At 37.6% G+C, this 12,565-nt stretch overlaps 1 protein-coding gene across 1 annotated transcript; it reads right to left on the minus strand.

The window, feature by feature from the left end:
- Positions 1-1,836: 1,836 nt before the first annotated feature.
- Positions 1,837-12,216, minus strand: LOC141432408 (spondin-2-like). Its single transcript, XM_074093948.1, has 7 exons — positions 11,936-12,216; positions 6,528-6,739; positions 4,414-4,518; positions 3,595-3,774; positions 2,987-3,231; positions 2,689-2,837; positions 1,837-2,102 (listed from the first exon to the last, which is right to left on the minus strand). Exons 1-7 carry the CDS (start codon positions 12,111-12,113, stop codon positions 1,903-1,905), a joined length of 1,269 nt encoding a protein of 422 aa, XP_073950049.1. The 5' UTR covers positions 12,114-12,216; the 3' UTR covers positions 1,837-1,902.
- Positions 12,217-12,565: the final 349 nt, after the last annotated feature.

The following is a 12,565-nucleotide window of genomic DNA, read 5'->3' on the forward strand; positions in this document are numbered from 1 at the left end:
GAAACGATAAGACATACGAAGATCTGTTCTTGGAAACCATGTCATCGATTTTAGTAGCAAGAAAAACTGCATTCAAACATTAAAAAAAAAACTTGTTCTCGGTACGGGAATCGAACCAGATCGTTTTGAAAAAAAAACTTACATTATTTCTATTTAGATATCAATAGTGTAGGTCATACATAAGCAATAAATGTTAATATGAAACACGATATCTAGAATGAATAAAATGCATTGCTTTCATATTCTTTAATAATGTAAGTTTTATTTAATGAACTAAAAAAATCTTTGCGGGTTGCGGGTGAGCAAAGAAATTCGATTAAAATCGATGAAATGTTTCCTAAGAAAAGATCTTCGTATGTCTTATAATTTCTGACTTTCCCATACTGACCGATCTAAACGAGCCACCCTGTAGGTTGGTTGAACAGATGTTAAAAACATTGCCGGCCGTAACCCTAAATAGCATTTTACAGCCAAATTACGGACAGTGCCTTTGTCATACGTCCCGCTGCTGGGCACAGGCCACCTCTCAGAAGGCTTGGGCCGTAGTTCCCACGCAGGCCCAGTGCGGATAGGAACTTCGCACACACCATTGCATTTCTTCGTAGGTATGTGCAGGTTTCCTCATGATGTTTTTCTTCGCCGTAAAGCTAGTGGTAAGTTTCAATGTAATTTCGCATATGAATTTCAAAAATACTCAGCCGGAGTTTGAACCCACGATTCTCTGCTTGGGAGCCCATAGATCAAACCACGAGGCCACCACGGTTTTTTTACAATAAACAAAAAAAATCAACCAGCTTTTAAATTTTACGTTGACATTACAGTCCATGTAAAATGTCTATCAAAATAATTTGGATTAAACAAGCTTATTTCGAGACACATTCATATTTAATGATTCAGAGGAGATGCTATTAATATTTAATTTATAATCTCGCCGATGCCACCGTTTTATTGGCGGGGGATCCCTATAAAAGTTCCTTCCCTTTACGACGTCTCACTGAAGTCCGACCTTGCTTTATGTGATTAAATTATTTAGTCTTGTGTGTCCACTTACTTCTAGATACTTAACTGTCTTGTCCATTATTTTCTTGTTCGATTGTGAAACTATTCATTCTTCCGTGGACCGCCGGATGTTACTTCGATTGCATGTTTTTTTTCGAATGCAAGTGTTGGAAAATAGTTGGAAATAATACGGTTGGGAGGGGCTATTCCAACTCAACTGAGAGCAATTCATAGTAGGGTAGTAGTTGCCCCAGAGTTATATTAAGCAGCAGGGATAAAAATTAAACAGCTGCCATTCCTCGATCTTTAGAACTAGGACTATAAAAAAAAACTCTCTCCTCTTCTTCTTTTCTTTTTCAACCTTTCACCACCCAATGCTGAGTGTAGGTCTCTTCTAATGCACGCCATTCTTCCCGGTTATGCGCCTTTCGCATCCAGTCCTTTCCGGCCAGTCTAACAAGGTCGTCGGTCCAACGCATCGGTTGCCACTCAGACCGATTATGTCCCACTTAATCTTGTTGAGCACCTCAGATTAAAAAAAAAACAGTTTCTTAAAAAAAAACTGTCCTTTTGCAAAACACTTAGCCAATTCTTATTTTTAACGGTATCTAACTCTCCAACTATTAAAGCTTGGTAGTCAGTTCAACATAATCGAGTGCTTATTTTCCAACCAACCAAGCAACGTCGTATCTGGCCTCAATAAATTGCTTTAGAATCATCTTTATGTTAAGTACGATAGAGTGTTGATTTGTTGCATACGAATCGGGTAGATACGAGGTTCAAAAAGTACATGGACGATATTTTTTCCTCTCATTAGTAAGTGACAGAGTTCAACGGTATTCAGGCAGTGACCAATAATACTGGTCATTTATTTGTATTAGAAAAAAACCACAAACAAAAAAACTAATTACTCCAATCGAAGTATTGGTAATTGCCGCAAGAGTTAACGTCGCCGCAGTGCTTGCGCTCTGTAAGAGGAGGACAGTCTCGGCCGTCTTTTTGTCTCGCTCGCACGACGGTTCGGGTGCGGAACTTGTCGCCAAAGCCGCAAGTCGCTGAGCACGGTGTCCAATTGCTCCACTCGGATACCAAGCAATCGTCAGCTGTAAAATTAAATAAAGATTGGTCTTAAGGCTGGCTGTCCACTAAAGCGGAGCAAGGTAGCGGAGCGGTCAGCAAGATAAAACTCCATAAAATCTCCGCTAAACTTCTTCGCTCTTTTTGTTAGTGCACGGGGAGTTGGTAACAGTTTAAAATTCATATTATAAAACCGGAAAGCGGAGCGAGTACCTACGCGGAAGGAGAAAGCGGGACGGAGAAACGAGCGCAAGTGGGGGAGCGGGAAGCTCCGCGAGTAGAAAAACAGTCCGTGTTTCCGCTCCACATTACTTTCTCGCTTCGCGCCTGCGGACAGACACAGTCCAGAATTTCGCTCCGCATTACTCCGATCCGCTGCCTCGCTCCACTCCAGTAGACAGGCAGCCTTAAATTTGAATTTTGAGTTCCCTTAAGAGGTTTAAGTGGAATAGTAAAATGCGTTTGCCATATTAATCCTTTGTTTCACTACTGTCTCTCTGTTGCCACGATATCTCTTATAATATGTGATAGATATTTTTATTGCTGCCTCTGTTTATTTTATTCAACAAGATTTTTCTCATAAGCGCAATTTACTGTCACCGTGTTACTAACGTTGTATCTTGTTCACCGCATGATGCAGACGGGACCTGAAGTGCCGTGGCAGATGCTTCCCCAGACCCATTCTGTGACCTTGGGCTACAGCCAGTACCACGTCATCCATGTTTTTGAGTGCACTATCGAATTCAGCTTCTGTTGTCGACCTGGAAAAACTTACAAGCTCTTATAATATGTAGGTAATAAGAAACGACTTAGCGCGCGCCCCTGAGATATCTCTATTGTTGAAGTAGTTAAAGAAAGTTTTTTTTTGTAACTTAGACATTTTATTTAAAACGACTTATTTTCAACTTACGATGTTGGTGCCCTTGTCACAACTTCGACATTATTTTCTGGCAAGTTCGGTTGCGGAGTACCGAAGGGCTCTTCCTCCAAGTCCTTCAGTTCGTCAAGCGAATTCTTCGTAGTCATTTCTCCAAAAGAGTCATCGGGAAATATTCTCATTTTTGGTAGCCCTTTACGCTCGTTTTTCTTTCGCATTTTATTCAATAGTTCTCTTCGGGCAAGATTATTAATATCTCTTGTAGAATATGCTTTTACCTGAAAAGTTATCAATAAAGATATACTTATACAAAAATTTACATAAGTAATTAATTTATTTAGTGAGTGACTTTCTGTGAAAGCTTCTGGTGGTTCATCCCTTTTTGGCAATAAATATTTTTTACAAGAATATACAAATGAAATGTACCTCCCAGATGAAATCTTTACATGTTGACTTTAGTCAATTTGCATACCAACAATTTTGCCACACCGAAAAAGCTAGAATTTATCTCGCTTTCAGCCACAAAAGACTGACTCGTATGAATAGGACGGCATACCTACGCTCACATTTTGCAATAAAATAGGTTGTGCGCGTGGCTGGCTACTGACTAAAGTGCTATTTCAGGCTCTGCTAGTTGTTACCTTAGTAAACTCCACTTTGGCGATCGTCGGCAGTTCTCTTAGCTGTGGATAATAGAACCCTGACGCCGGATGGTTCGGGTGCCGAGGTTTATGACGGAAAACTGCTTCTGGAGGAGTGGTGTCCCAGCGAGGAGCTGTAAAAGTCAAGCCACTGGCAGCTCCTGCGTCAAGGGGATCCAGCTATGGGGATGAACAGACTGTTAATCTTGGCTTCAACGATACAGGGATGTTGACAAGTGAACAAGTGAATCTAATGGTAATTTAAATAATCCCTGATTACTCTGGCCTAAAATAGTATAGAGAAAAATGTTTGTGTATATGTTTATAAATTTGTCAATATAAGTAATTCTTGCTTGACTTCTTCTAAGTCGTCACAGTCTAGACAGAGTCGTGATCGTCGGTTGTAGATTGGTTGCAAACCTTCATTACGAGTTGCTTGAGATAATAATTTGATGATTTGACCTTGTCTTCTACACCGCAGAATTAGAATCCGAGGTCTGTTTTGGCAATAGCTTACAATACAATAACTCTTTATTGCATACCAACACATAGCAAGCAGTACAGAAAACACAGGTATTTCATAGACTTTCTGAGGTAAGCAATAGGCGGCCCTATCGCTTTAGAGCGATCTCACATCAGGCTTACTTTCATATCAGGTCGCTTAGTTACCCACGAGAAGAGAGGGGTACCTACACCCCATTCTAAAACCGGGAGCGGCATGGGTAAGGTAACTTAGGCTATTTTTTACTCCAGAAAAGTACAAATTTCCCACGGGATGTAGACAAAATCACAGATATGCGCTTAGTATTCTGTACTTACGTCTAACGTGACCTCATCCACCCAAGAAGAATCAACGCAAAGGTTAATGCTGTCCACTCCAACGAACCAATCCGGAGACGGTATTATACGCGCCATCAGAGAAACCTGAAAGAAAAAAACAAAATTCGTATGAATGGCTGCGACCTGCTTTATTGCTCAGTGGATCAGTTTTAATTAGCCCAATCAAATGGGCACAGCGACAAAATAATATTCTGGCGCAACATGCTGAACATTTTCTATTTGTGTGTAATGTCGTGAAATTAATATAGGTACCTACCTAATATAAGACCGATCATGGAAAGACATAACCAAATGCTCGGGTAGCAGAGCTACTCCACAATGCTAATTGCCTACTAACATCCAGGGAGGGTGCTTCGTAATTTGAAGTCGGAAGTTCGTGTCATGTTGTCTTTTTTATACTGCTGTTAAAAACTATTAGTCTGAGCATGACGGCATGATATAAATTTCGAAAATCAATTTTAGTTGTTATAGTTATTTACTTTTCAAAATTACTTCGGCAGGTGCAGAAATGTGTTTGTATTTTACTTTATGTATAACTCTTTATTGTACATAAAAAATATGAAAATAATAGTTAACAAGAGAAAAGAGATGTAAAAACGCGAACTTACCCCTTAAAGGGATCTCTTTAACGTTAACTTGACATGACATGGCTGTTTGATATAGCTGGTAGATAAAGATAATAATGTAATCTTCTATTTTATGAGCAGACATAACCCGTTAGCCACAGACTTTTTCAGTTTGACCGGACAGAGGGTAAGTGGCTTGAAGGGTGCTCATCAATAAGGTACTCCATTTACAATAGCTAAGGGTGCTTCTAGTGATCCGACCTTGGATTCAAGGATCACAAGGTTTCGGAAGTTTGGAATAAAACGTATAATTAATGAATGAACTATGAATACTGGAAAATCTTTACTTAGAAAAGTACTTAATCAATTTTCCGGTAGAGCTAGGTCGTGGCACTATTATCGTAAAGGAAAATCAAGCTTTTCATATCCGACAGCAAATCTTTATTTTGGACGAATAATAGCGAAAGTTTAAAATATTGTACTATTATTTGTGGTAACAAATGCCAGTGTAGGTAATACATAATTATACATACTTTAAATTGTTCAGGGTACCTATTGTGGTTTAAAAGATATTATAGCCACGTGACAAACAAACAACGCAGCTTAATGGTCCCTTGCACGGAAGAATAAAAACAAGTGGAAGTGCTATGTAGGTGCAGCGTGCGTGCCACAAGTAAGCGGAGGTACGTTTACTCGATGACAGTCGTGTTCAACTTTGCGTAGAGTATGATCACGTTTAGAAGTGTCGCGACATTCCTTGTTTTACAGTAATTATGCCGTATTGCTCAATTCTGGAATGTAAAAATGATAGCAGGAAAAAAAACTTACTAATGGAGGATTACCTACGTCATCGAGTAAGCGTACCGCCCCGCTTACTTGTGGCATGCAACACTGCACCTACATAGCACTTCCACTTGTTTTTATTCTTCCGTGGTCCCTTGGCACAATTTGGGTACGGAATTCTAAAAACAAGCAATTCACACTTCTGAGACTCTATAAATTAATGCCTCCCTTCCTCGTATCTCGGGGGAAGAGCCTTCAAAAGTTATATGGCATAATTACGTATGGAAATTTCATGTTCATGTCAGACTATTAAATAGTGAATCCACTGTTTAGTTAACAAGTCTTGGTTGGCTAAGTAAGGGCAAGCTGTCATACAGCCGCCAAACACCTTAGAGGGGTAAAATTTGAAAGGGATCCCTGTGTTTAAACTTCCCAAAAATCTAAAAAGTATAGTAAAAAGATTTAAATTTAAAATTTCTATAGTAGTAGTATCTATTCTGCTCTATTGCCACTATAAGGGGTAATGTGTACAATTTTTCAGAAAAACCAGAAATTTTAGGTGAACAGTACAAAATGTACTTGATTTTATTTTAATTGTTTAATTAAATTAGTTTTTTTTTCCACATAAATTGTGATACTACCTGCGACCATCAGTTTAAGAAGCGATAAATCAACCCACTAGACCACGTTTTTCCTATCGACTCTACAATGCCCTACTGTTAAGACAAGTGCTCCAATTCTCACCAAGCTATGTTCTCCATTGACAAACACCATGTTCTCCGTCACGCCGACTCCTTTGCCAATCGCCGGTGCGGAGAACTGATCGTAGACCTTGGGTTCATCGTCTCCTTCGTCCACCAAATCGTCCAGTTTGCCAGTCTGTGCAAATTGACGGACGGACGGGCGTGCCGTCTCACCGATGCGGAAGAGCGCGTAGGATGTATTGTGAGATTGACCTGGAAAAAAGTTTGTTTTAGTAGGTAATAGAGGTTATGTGACTGTTTTGCAGGTGGCAGGACCTTGTGCAAGGTCCGCCCGGAGTGCTACCATCATCTTGCTCGCTAATCCTGCCGTGAAGCAGCAGTGCTTGCACTGTTGTGTTTCGGCGTGGAGAGTAAGACAGCCGGTAAAATTGCTGGCCATCTCAGGCCTCTAGGTTGGCAACGCATCTGCAATACCCCTGGTGTTGCAGATGTCAATGGACGGCGGTGATCTCTTACCGTCAGGAGACCCACATGCTCGTTTGCCATCCAGTCGAATAAAAAAATAAATAAGAAAAAAACCAGAGCTCATCTTCAGAGAAACACAACCGTACACCATGCTACCAGATGTTAGACTAACCAGATCATAGTCAGGTTCTATAACACGGCTATCCGGCCGTCAAATATTGTATTTCTCTGTCCCCAATATCAATTGTGGTCACAGCTTTTTCAATATGGCCGAAACGTCGAGTAAAAGAATTTAATATCCGTGATTAAGCCCCAAGATTCTATATAAATAAAATTACAGCACGATTACTTGGAGTTAACACTTGACAGATGGGCGTGCCTTCAGACAATTTTCAACTTTGACGTCATACAAATAAAATAGTTTTTACATAATCTGTAAACGTGGCTAGCGGTATACTAAAAATGGCTTTATTTGTATGACGTCAAAGTTGAAAATGAAGGCACGCCCATCTGTCAAGTTTTAACTCCAGGTAATCGTACTGTACCGCGCTACAAAACGCTACAAACTTTTAATAAAGAAAATATGTAAAGCTTACTCTTTTTATGGCTAATTTAGGATCGAATTAATTTAACAGCACCGTTAAACCTTTCTAAGTTAACATCCTGCTATAATTAGGAAAGAGCGCTCATAAAGACGAAGCAATAGCTTTATTTGCATATCGCAACTGGACGATAAAAGCTAAGGTGGGCTTTAATCGCTTGGGTTGTCTTTGAGAGGTTAATAGCTCTTACCTGTTATTTGATAGAAAGTGACTTAAAAACAAATATGTATTCAGAATCTCATCCAAGTAGAGGATAAAGTATTTCAAAATATCTTTAATATAAATTCTAATATAATTCTTCGAACTAAAAGAGTAAAAATAGTTTCAACCAAAATTATTATATAATTGGATGTACAGAGGTAGATTTTAAAAATATTACTTATACTTAAGTATATATGTCTTTTTGAATATTGTATATCCTACATCACTTCCTAGTTGTCTAAAACACGCGTTTCCTTTAAGATACTCCAATATAACGTGCAATTTGCATTTGTGTATATATGTTGTTTGCATTTATAACGCACATTTTACATTAGGGAGAAATCTTAGCTAGAAAGCCCCATGATCTAATGTAAAAAAGCTCAAAGCCATTTATAATTTTCACGAGTCCCCAAAAAGCTGTTCAGCCCCTTCCAAAGTTCCCCACAAAATGTAATATTATTTACGATGCACCAACTTTTCAAATCCTTACAAATCCCCCCTTCCTGTATTTGCACAAAAATGACGCCAACTCGCACAAAACAAATAAAATTATATTTGTGTGCAGCATACGACTTCATCCTATGACATAACTATTTGATACTGTAACGGCTAGGGCTGTGGGTTATTATTTAGAGATTATGTGAAATATAACCATTAAAATTTTTGTGTCGTACAATACGTAATATAATAAGTGCTGAAGTTTTGGAGACCTCTGTCCATTTATTATCGGATGTTTGCTAGCTTTCATTCAAATTTATATTTAGGTTTAGGTGACCTAAAGTTTTAAGCTGATTGATTGTTATTTTATGATATGCTACCAAATATTAGTTTTGGTATTAGGAATTACGATTACTTACTTGTTATTTTACTTTTACAATTCTAGGTTTCGAACTCACAAAGGTGAATCTTGAAGCTTGTTTATGTACCCCAATATGGCTGGTAAAGCCAAACTTTGTTTTAAAGGTCCTATTATAGTTTAAAGTTTAATTGGACAAGCAATGTATTGCGGAATACGTCATTTCGTTACGTGACAGGTGACATCATTTAGGCTATTGGATGCCGTACATTGAAAATACCATTTAATTTGTTTGAAATAAACTTAATGATAAAATTAGTTAATTTTAGAAAGTTGCAGAATTAAAGTACTTAGTTCCATTTGAGTAGTAGAATCTGGGTTTTCATTTTGTTTCCTGTTACAGGGCCCACCCGTTAATTTGGCGTTTGGTATTCAGTTGTTTTACAATTAACATCAAAACGTTACTAAAATACCTAATAGAAATTGTTTGTGGTACTACCCGGTAATTCCAAGATACAATTCTAACAAAAAAACATTCTATTTTAACCCAAAGAAGTTAAAATTAAGCTTTTTAAGGAGATTTTTGTGGCTCGGACATTATTAAAAAGTTATATGTCTATTGAGTCGTCTAATGAAAATGAATAAAAGCGCAGTTCAGAATTAACGTACAAAGTGGTTCGAAGTGTATTGCATTCTGGCGGCTAATTAAAAGTAAGTTGATTGATGATTGTTAATTGGTGGCGTCAATAAACCTATTATATTTATGTTGCACTTAATATGGGTGTCTCTCACTCACTCGGAATAATCCTACTTACATAATCTCATCTCACCGAGTATTTTCTTAACCTCGGCCGAGCGCCATCCCTGCTTTCCCTCTTTTTGATTGAAAACAGACAAAAGACGTTTTTTTGCTCGAAAAGGACAAAATGCCTTTCAAATGCCCGCGTAGAGATTTATACCCCGGGATAATTCAATATCGCCTTTCATAAAATAATGGAGATGGTCGTCCCAGCTTAAAAAGATGTTTTAGATGCCGGGTGTTTTTACGGACTTTATTAAATCACATCATTCTCATAATTATCGTAATGTTTGTTTCCGAATTTATTAAATTAAATGTAAGTAGGTACATATTTTTTTGTTGCAAAAAAAATAAGTGCAATAAGGTTTAAGTGCTCTACATAAGTCATAAGGTCTCTAGCCGAATTTCATTATTTCGTATCGACGCAAAATGCCCTATAAGTAGGTTATGATTCTACTTCCTGACGTTCCTGTCTGAAAGAACTCTTCTCTCTCTCAAGATAGGATTAGCCAAATATATGGTCTACCACCCTAAAGTTGATAATCGTTTGCATGTCATAAAACAATAATGCCAATACGTACGTATACGTGTCTTTCAACTTGAAAATTCAACTTTAGCGACATATTAATTTGATAGGAATTGTTCAAAAATTGATAGACCACTTATTTGGTTGATGGTACCTATCTTAATTTTTTTATATTAATTCCAAATACTTACAGACAGACAACAATTATCTTATTTAAGAATACCTTTATGAGTGAAGGCTTTTGAGTTAGGTACGGATTTTTTATACTATACTGTTCTAAATATTTCAAAATAATAAACCTACGTAGTCCCTACCAAGTGATAACTGCCGAAATCCGAAGAAGGTATTCGAACTAAAAAGTACTAATAAAAGTAAGACGAGCTGCAGTAACAATCTGTCTGTAAAACTGCACCCAATAAACCATTCACTACGACTTTTATTCCCGTAGCGTTAGTAAAACTAAGCAATAAAATCCTACAAAAGTTCAACGACTTGTACGACTAAGAAACTGGGCTATTTTTCCGCACCGTAGGTAATCAGGTCATCAGATAGCGCTTTGGAGGTAAAAGACAAATAAATACCACCTTATCTTAAGCGCACGAAATGTCTCTTAACTGCTGCAAGCAGATATCACAACAAACTTAACTTTGCCGACATCAGCGGCCCGACGTTAAACAACAAACGTAATTCTAGTACGTGACCACATCAATTTCCTATTTCACCGTTCACATAAGTAACTTTGTCGTGATATAAGACGAAACTTCTTATTTTTACTGTCCTACGCCATATTGGATTGTTTCATTAATTACGTTAAATGAAAATACGACACACGGAGTAGCCAATTGGATTTTATCTACGAGACCGCAATCTTTTTGCCGCTGTTGAGGAATTCTTTCACTACTTAAGTTACTACCTATATCTATACTGTCATACTTAACAATATTGTTGTGTTTTGTGTAGTGTTTTCTATTGCTGTGTTGTGAATAAATGTTTTTTTTTTCGTTATTTTGTTTTAGATAAACAAATTGTTCTTTTGGCAGTCGTCATTTGAGATGGATTCGTTAAACATAGTTTTGCAATGACGTGTGTTCTTTTATTTGCAGATTTAGAGTGTAACGGATGATTGCATCGGATTGGAATTTGGCACAATATCATTTTGTAAATGTTACCGAATGAAAAAAATCGCTCGTTACAATTAAATAACCTAAACATAAAAATTTCATTTTTAATGCAAGCTTTTTTTGCTGACTATACTTTTTGTTGACTGTACTTGCATTGTCACCCAAACTACATTTGTATACCAAATTTAAAGTCGATGCTATTAACCTGTTGAAGAGTTCCGTCCTGCGGAGACGATTCTGGCTGGACTACTAGGATGGTGACATGATATGCTACTAGATTAATGTATTGTCGCGTGATTTACATAAGTATGCCAAATTTCAAGTCAATCCGATTACTGGAAGTTGGTCGAATTTTACTTGCAAGATTTGACTACAGACAGACAGACAGACAGACAACGGGACAGGTGAAACTAAATAAAAGCTTGTAAAAAGATACTTAGTTTATAGAGGTAAATCTTAGATCTTTTAGAAATATACATAGATTGACAATAAGCACTAACCTAACTTTGACTTGGTAAAACTGTGGTAGCAAATCTTATTTAGATGACTACGTGGATTCTTAATCTTAAAGTATAAAAACAAAATTAAAACAAAACACAGATATACAAATCGTTTTTTGCTACTACAAGGAAAGAAAAGTTTCTTTCTAACGCATTTATTAATAAAAATTAGGTACCTAAAGGTTGCCTAGTATAGGTACATAACGCGAGCTTTGCTTAATTAGGGACTACATAAATTGGTATAAATTGTCCCATGATATAATTATAAGTAATCATTTACATCAAACGCTGCCTGTCTTCTGGGAACTATGCCGTCGATATTATTTTTGATTGATAATTAGTTGTTCTGTACATAAATGTTTGGTTATTATCTCTACATAGGTATCTTTATAAGTTAGTTATAATTATCCTTGAGAAGAAATTACTCATTTTACTTACCAAATACCTGTGACCACTGCGCTCTAGGTCGATATTGCGGGTAGTCCTTTGGAAAAGTCTCTTCGGACCACAGGGTCCTTACTGTCACTTTGTACGCTGCCACGTCATTATCATCACACCCTAAGCTCAAGCCGAATAAAAAAACCAAGATGGTGGCCACTCGCCACATGGTTCCCATCCTGGGCAGTAGTGTTTTGTTTAAAACTTTTATTTCCCGGTTTGTTTTTCGTTGAAACGTCCGGTCGTGCGTACGCGGCGGTAGGATGCGGTTGACTTTTCTATTTCGGTTTGAAGTCGTCGCTGGACTAAAATAAATACGGAGCAACGTTCGCGTATTATTTTGTGAAATTGGATGGGAATGTGTGTGAGTATTCTGGTATTCAATGATGGATTATGGTTGGTAGAGCGGTAGAGAGGATTAAGGCAGATTAAGAAATTGATAAGAATAAATGTTTTTATTTTCCTGTTTCCGTTAGCAAAGGATCAAAAACCCAACATATGACCAACAACACTAAAGATGGACCATTGTAAATGGGCAGGTAATACATTATGTTGAAGAGTGTATTTGTGGGCTAAGTAGTCTCTTTCGGTAGGTAACCGACAGAATAAAGAAGCTGAAAGACGCGTTGA

This window comes from Choristoneura fumiferana, chromosome 11 (assembly GCF_025370935.1).
Source record: "Choristoneura fumiferana chromosome 11, NRCan_CFum_1, whole genome shotgun sequence".
Lineage (NCBI taxonomy): Eukaryota > Metazoa > Arthropoda > Insecta > Lepidoptera > Tortricidae > Choristoneura > Choristoneura fumiferana.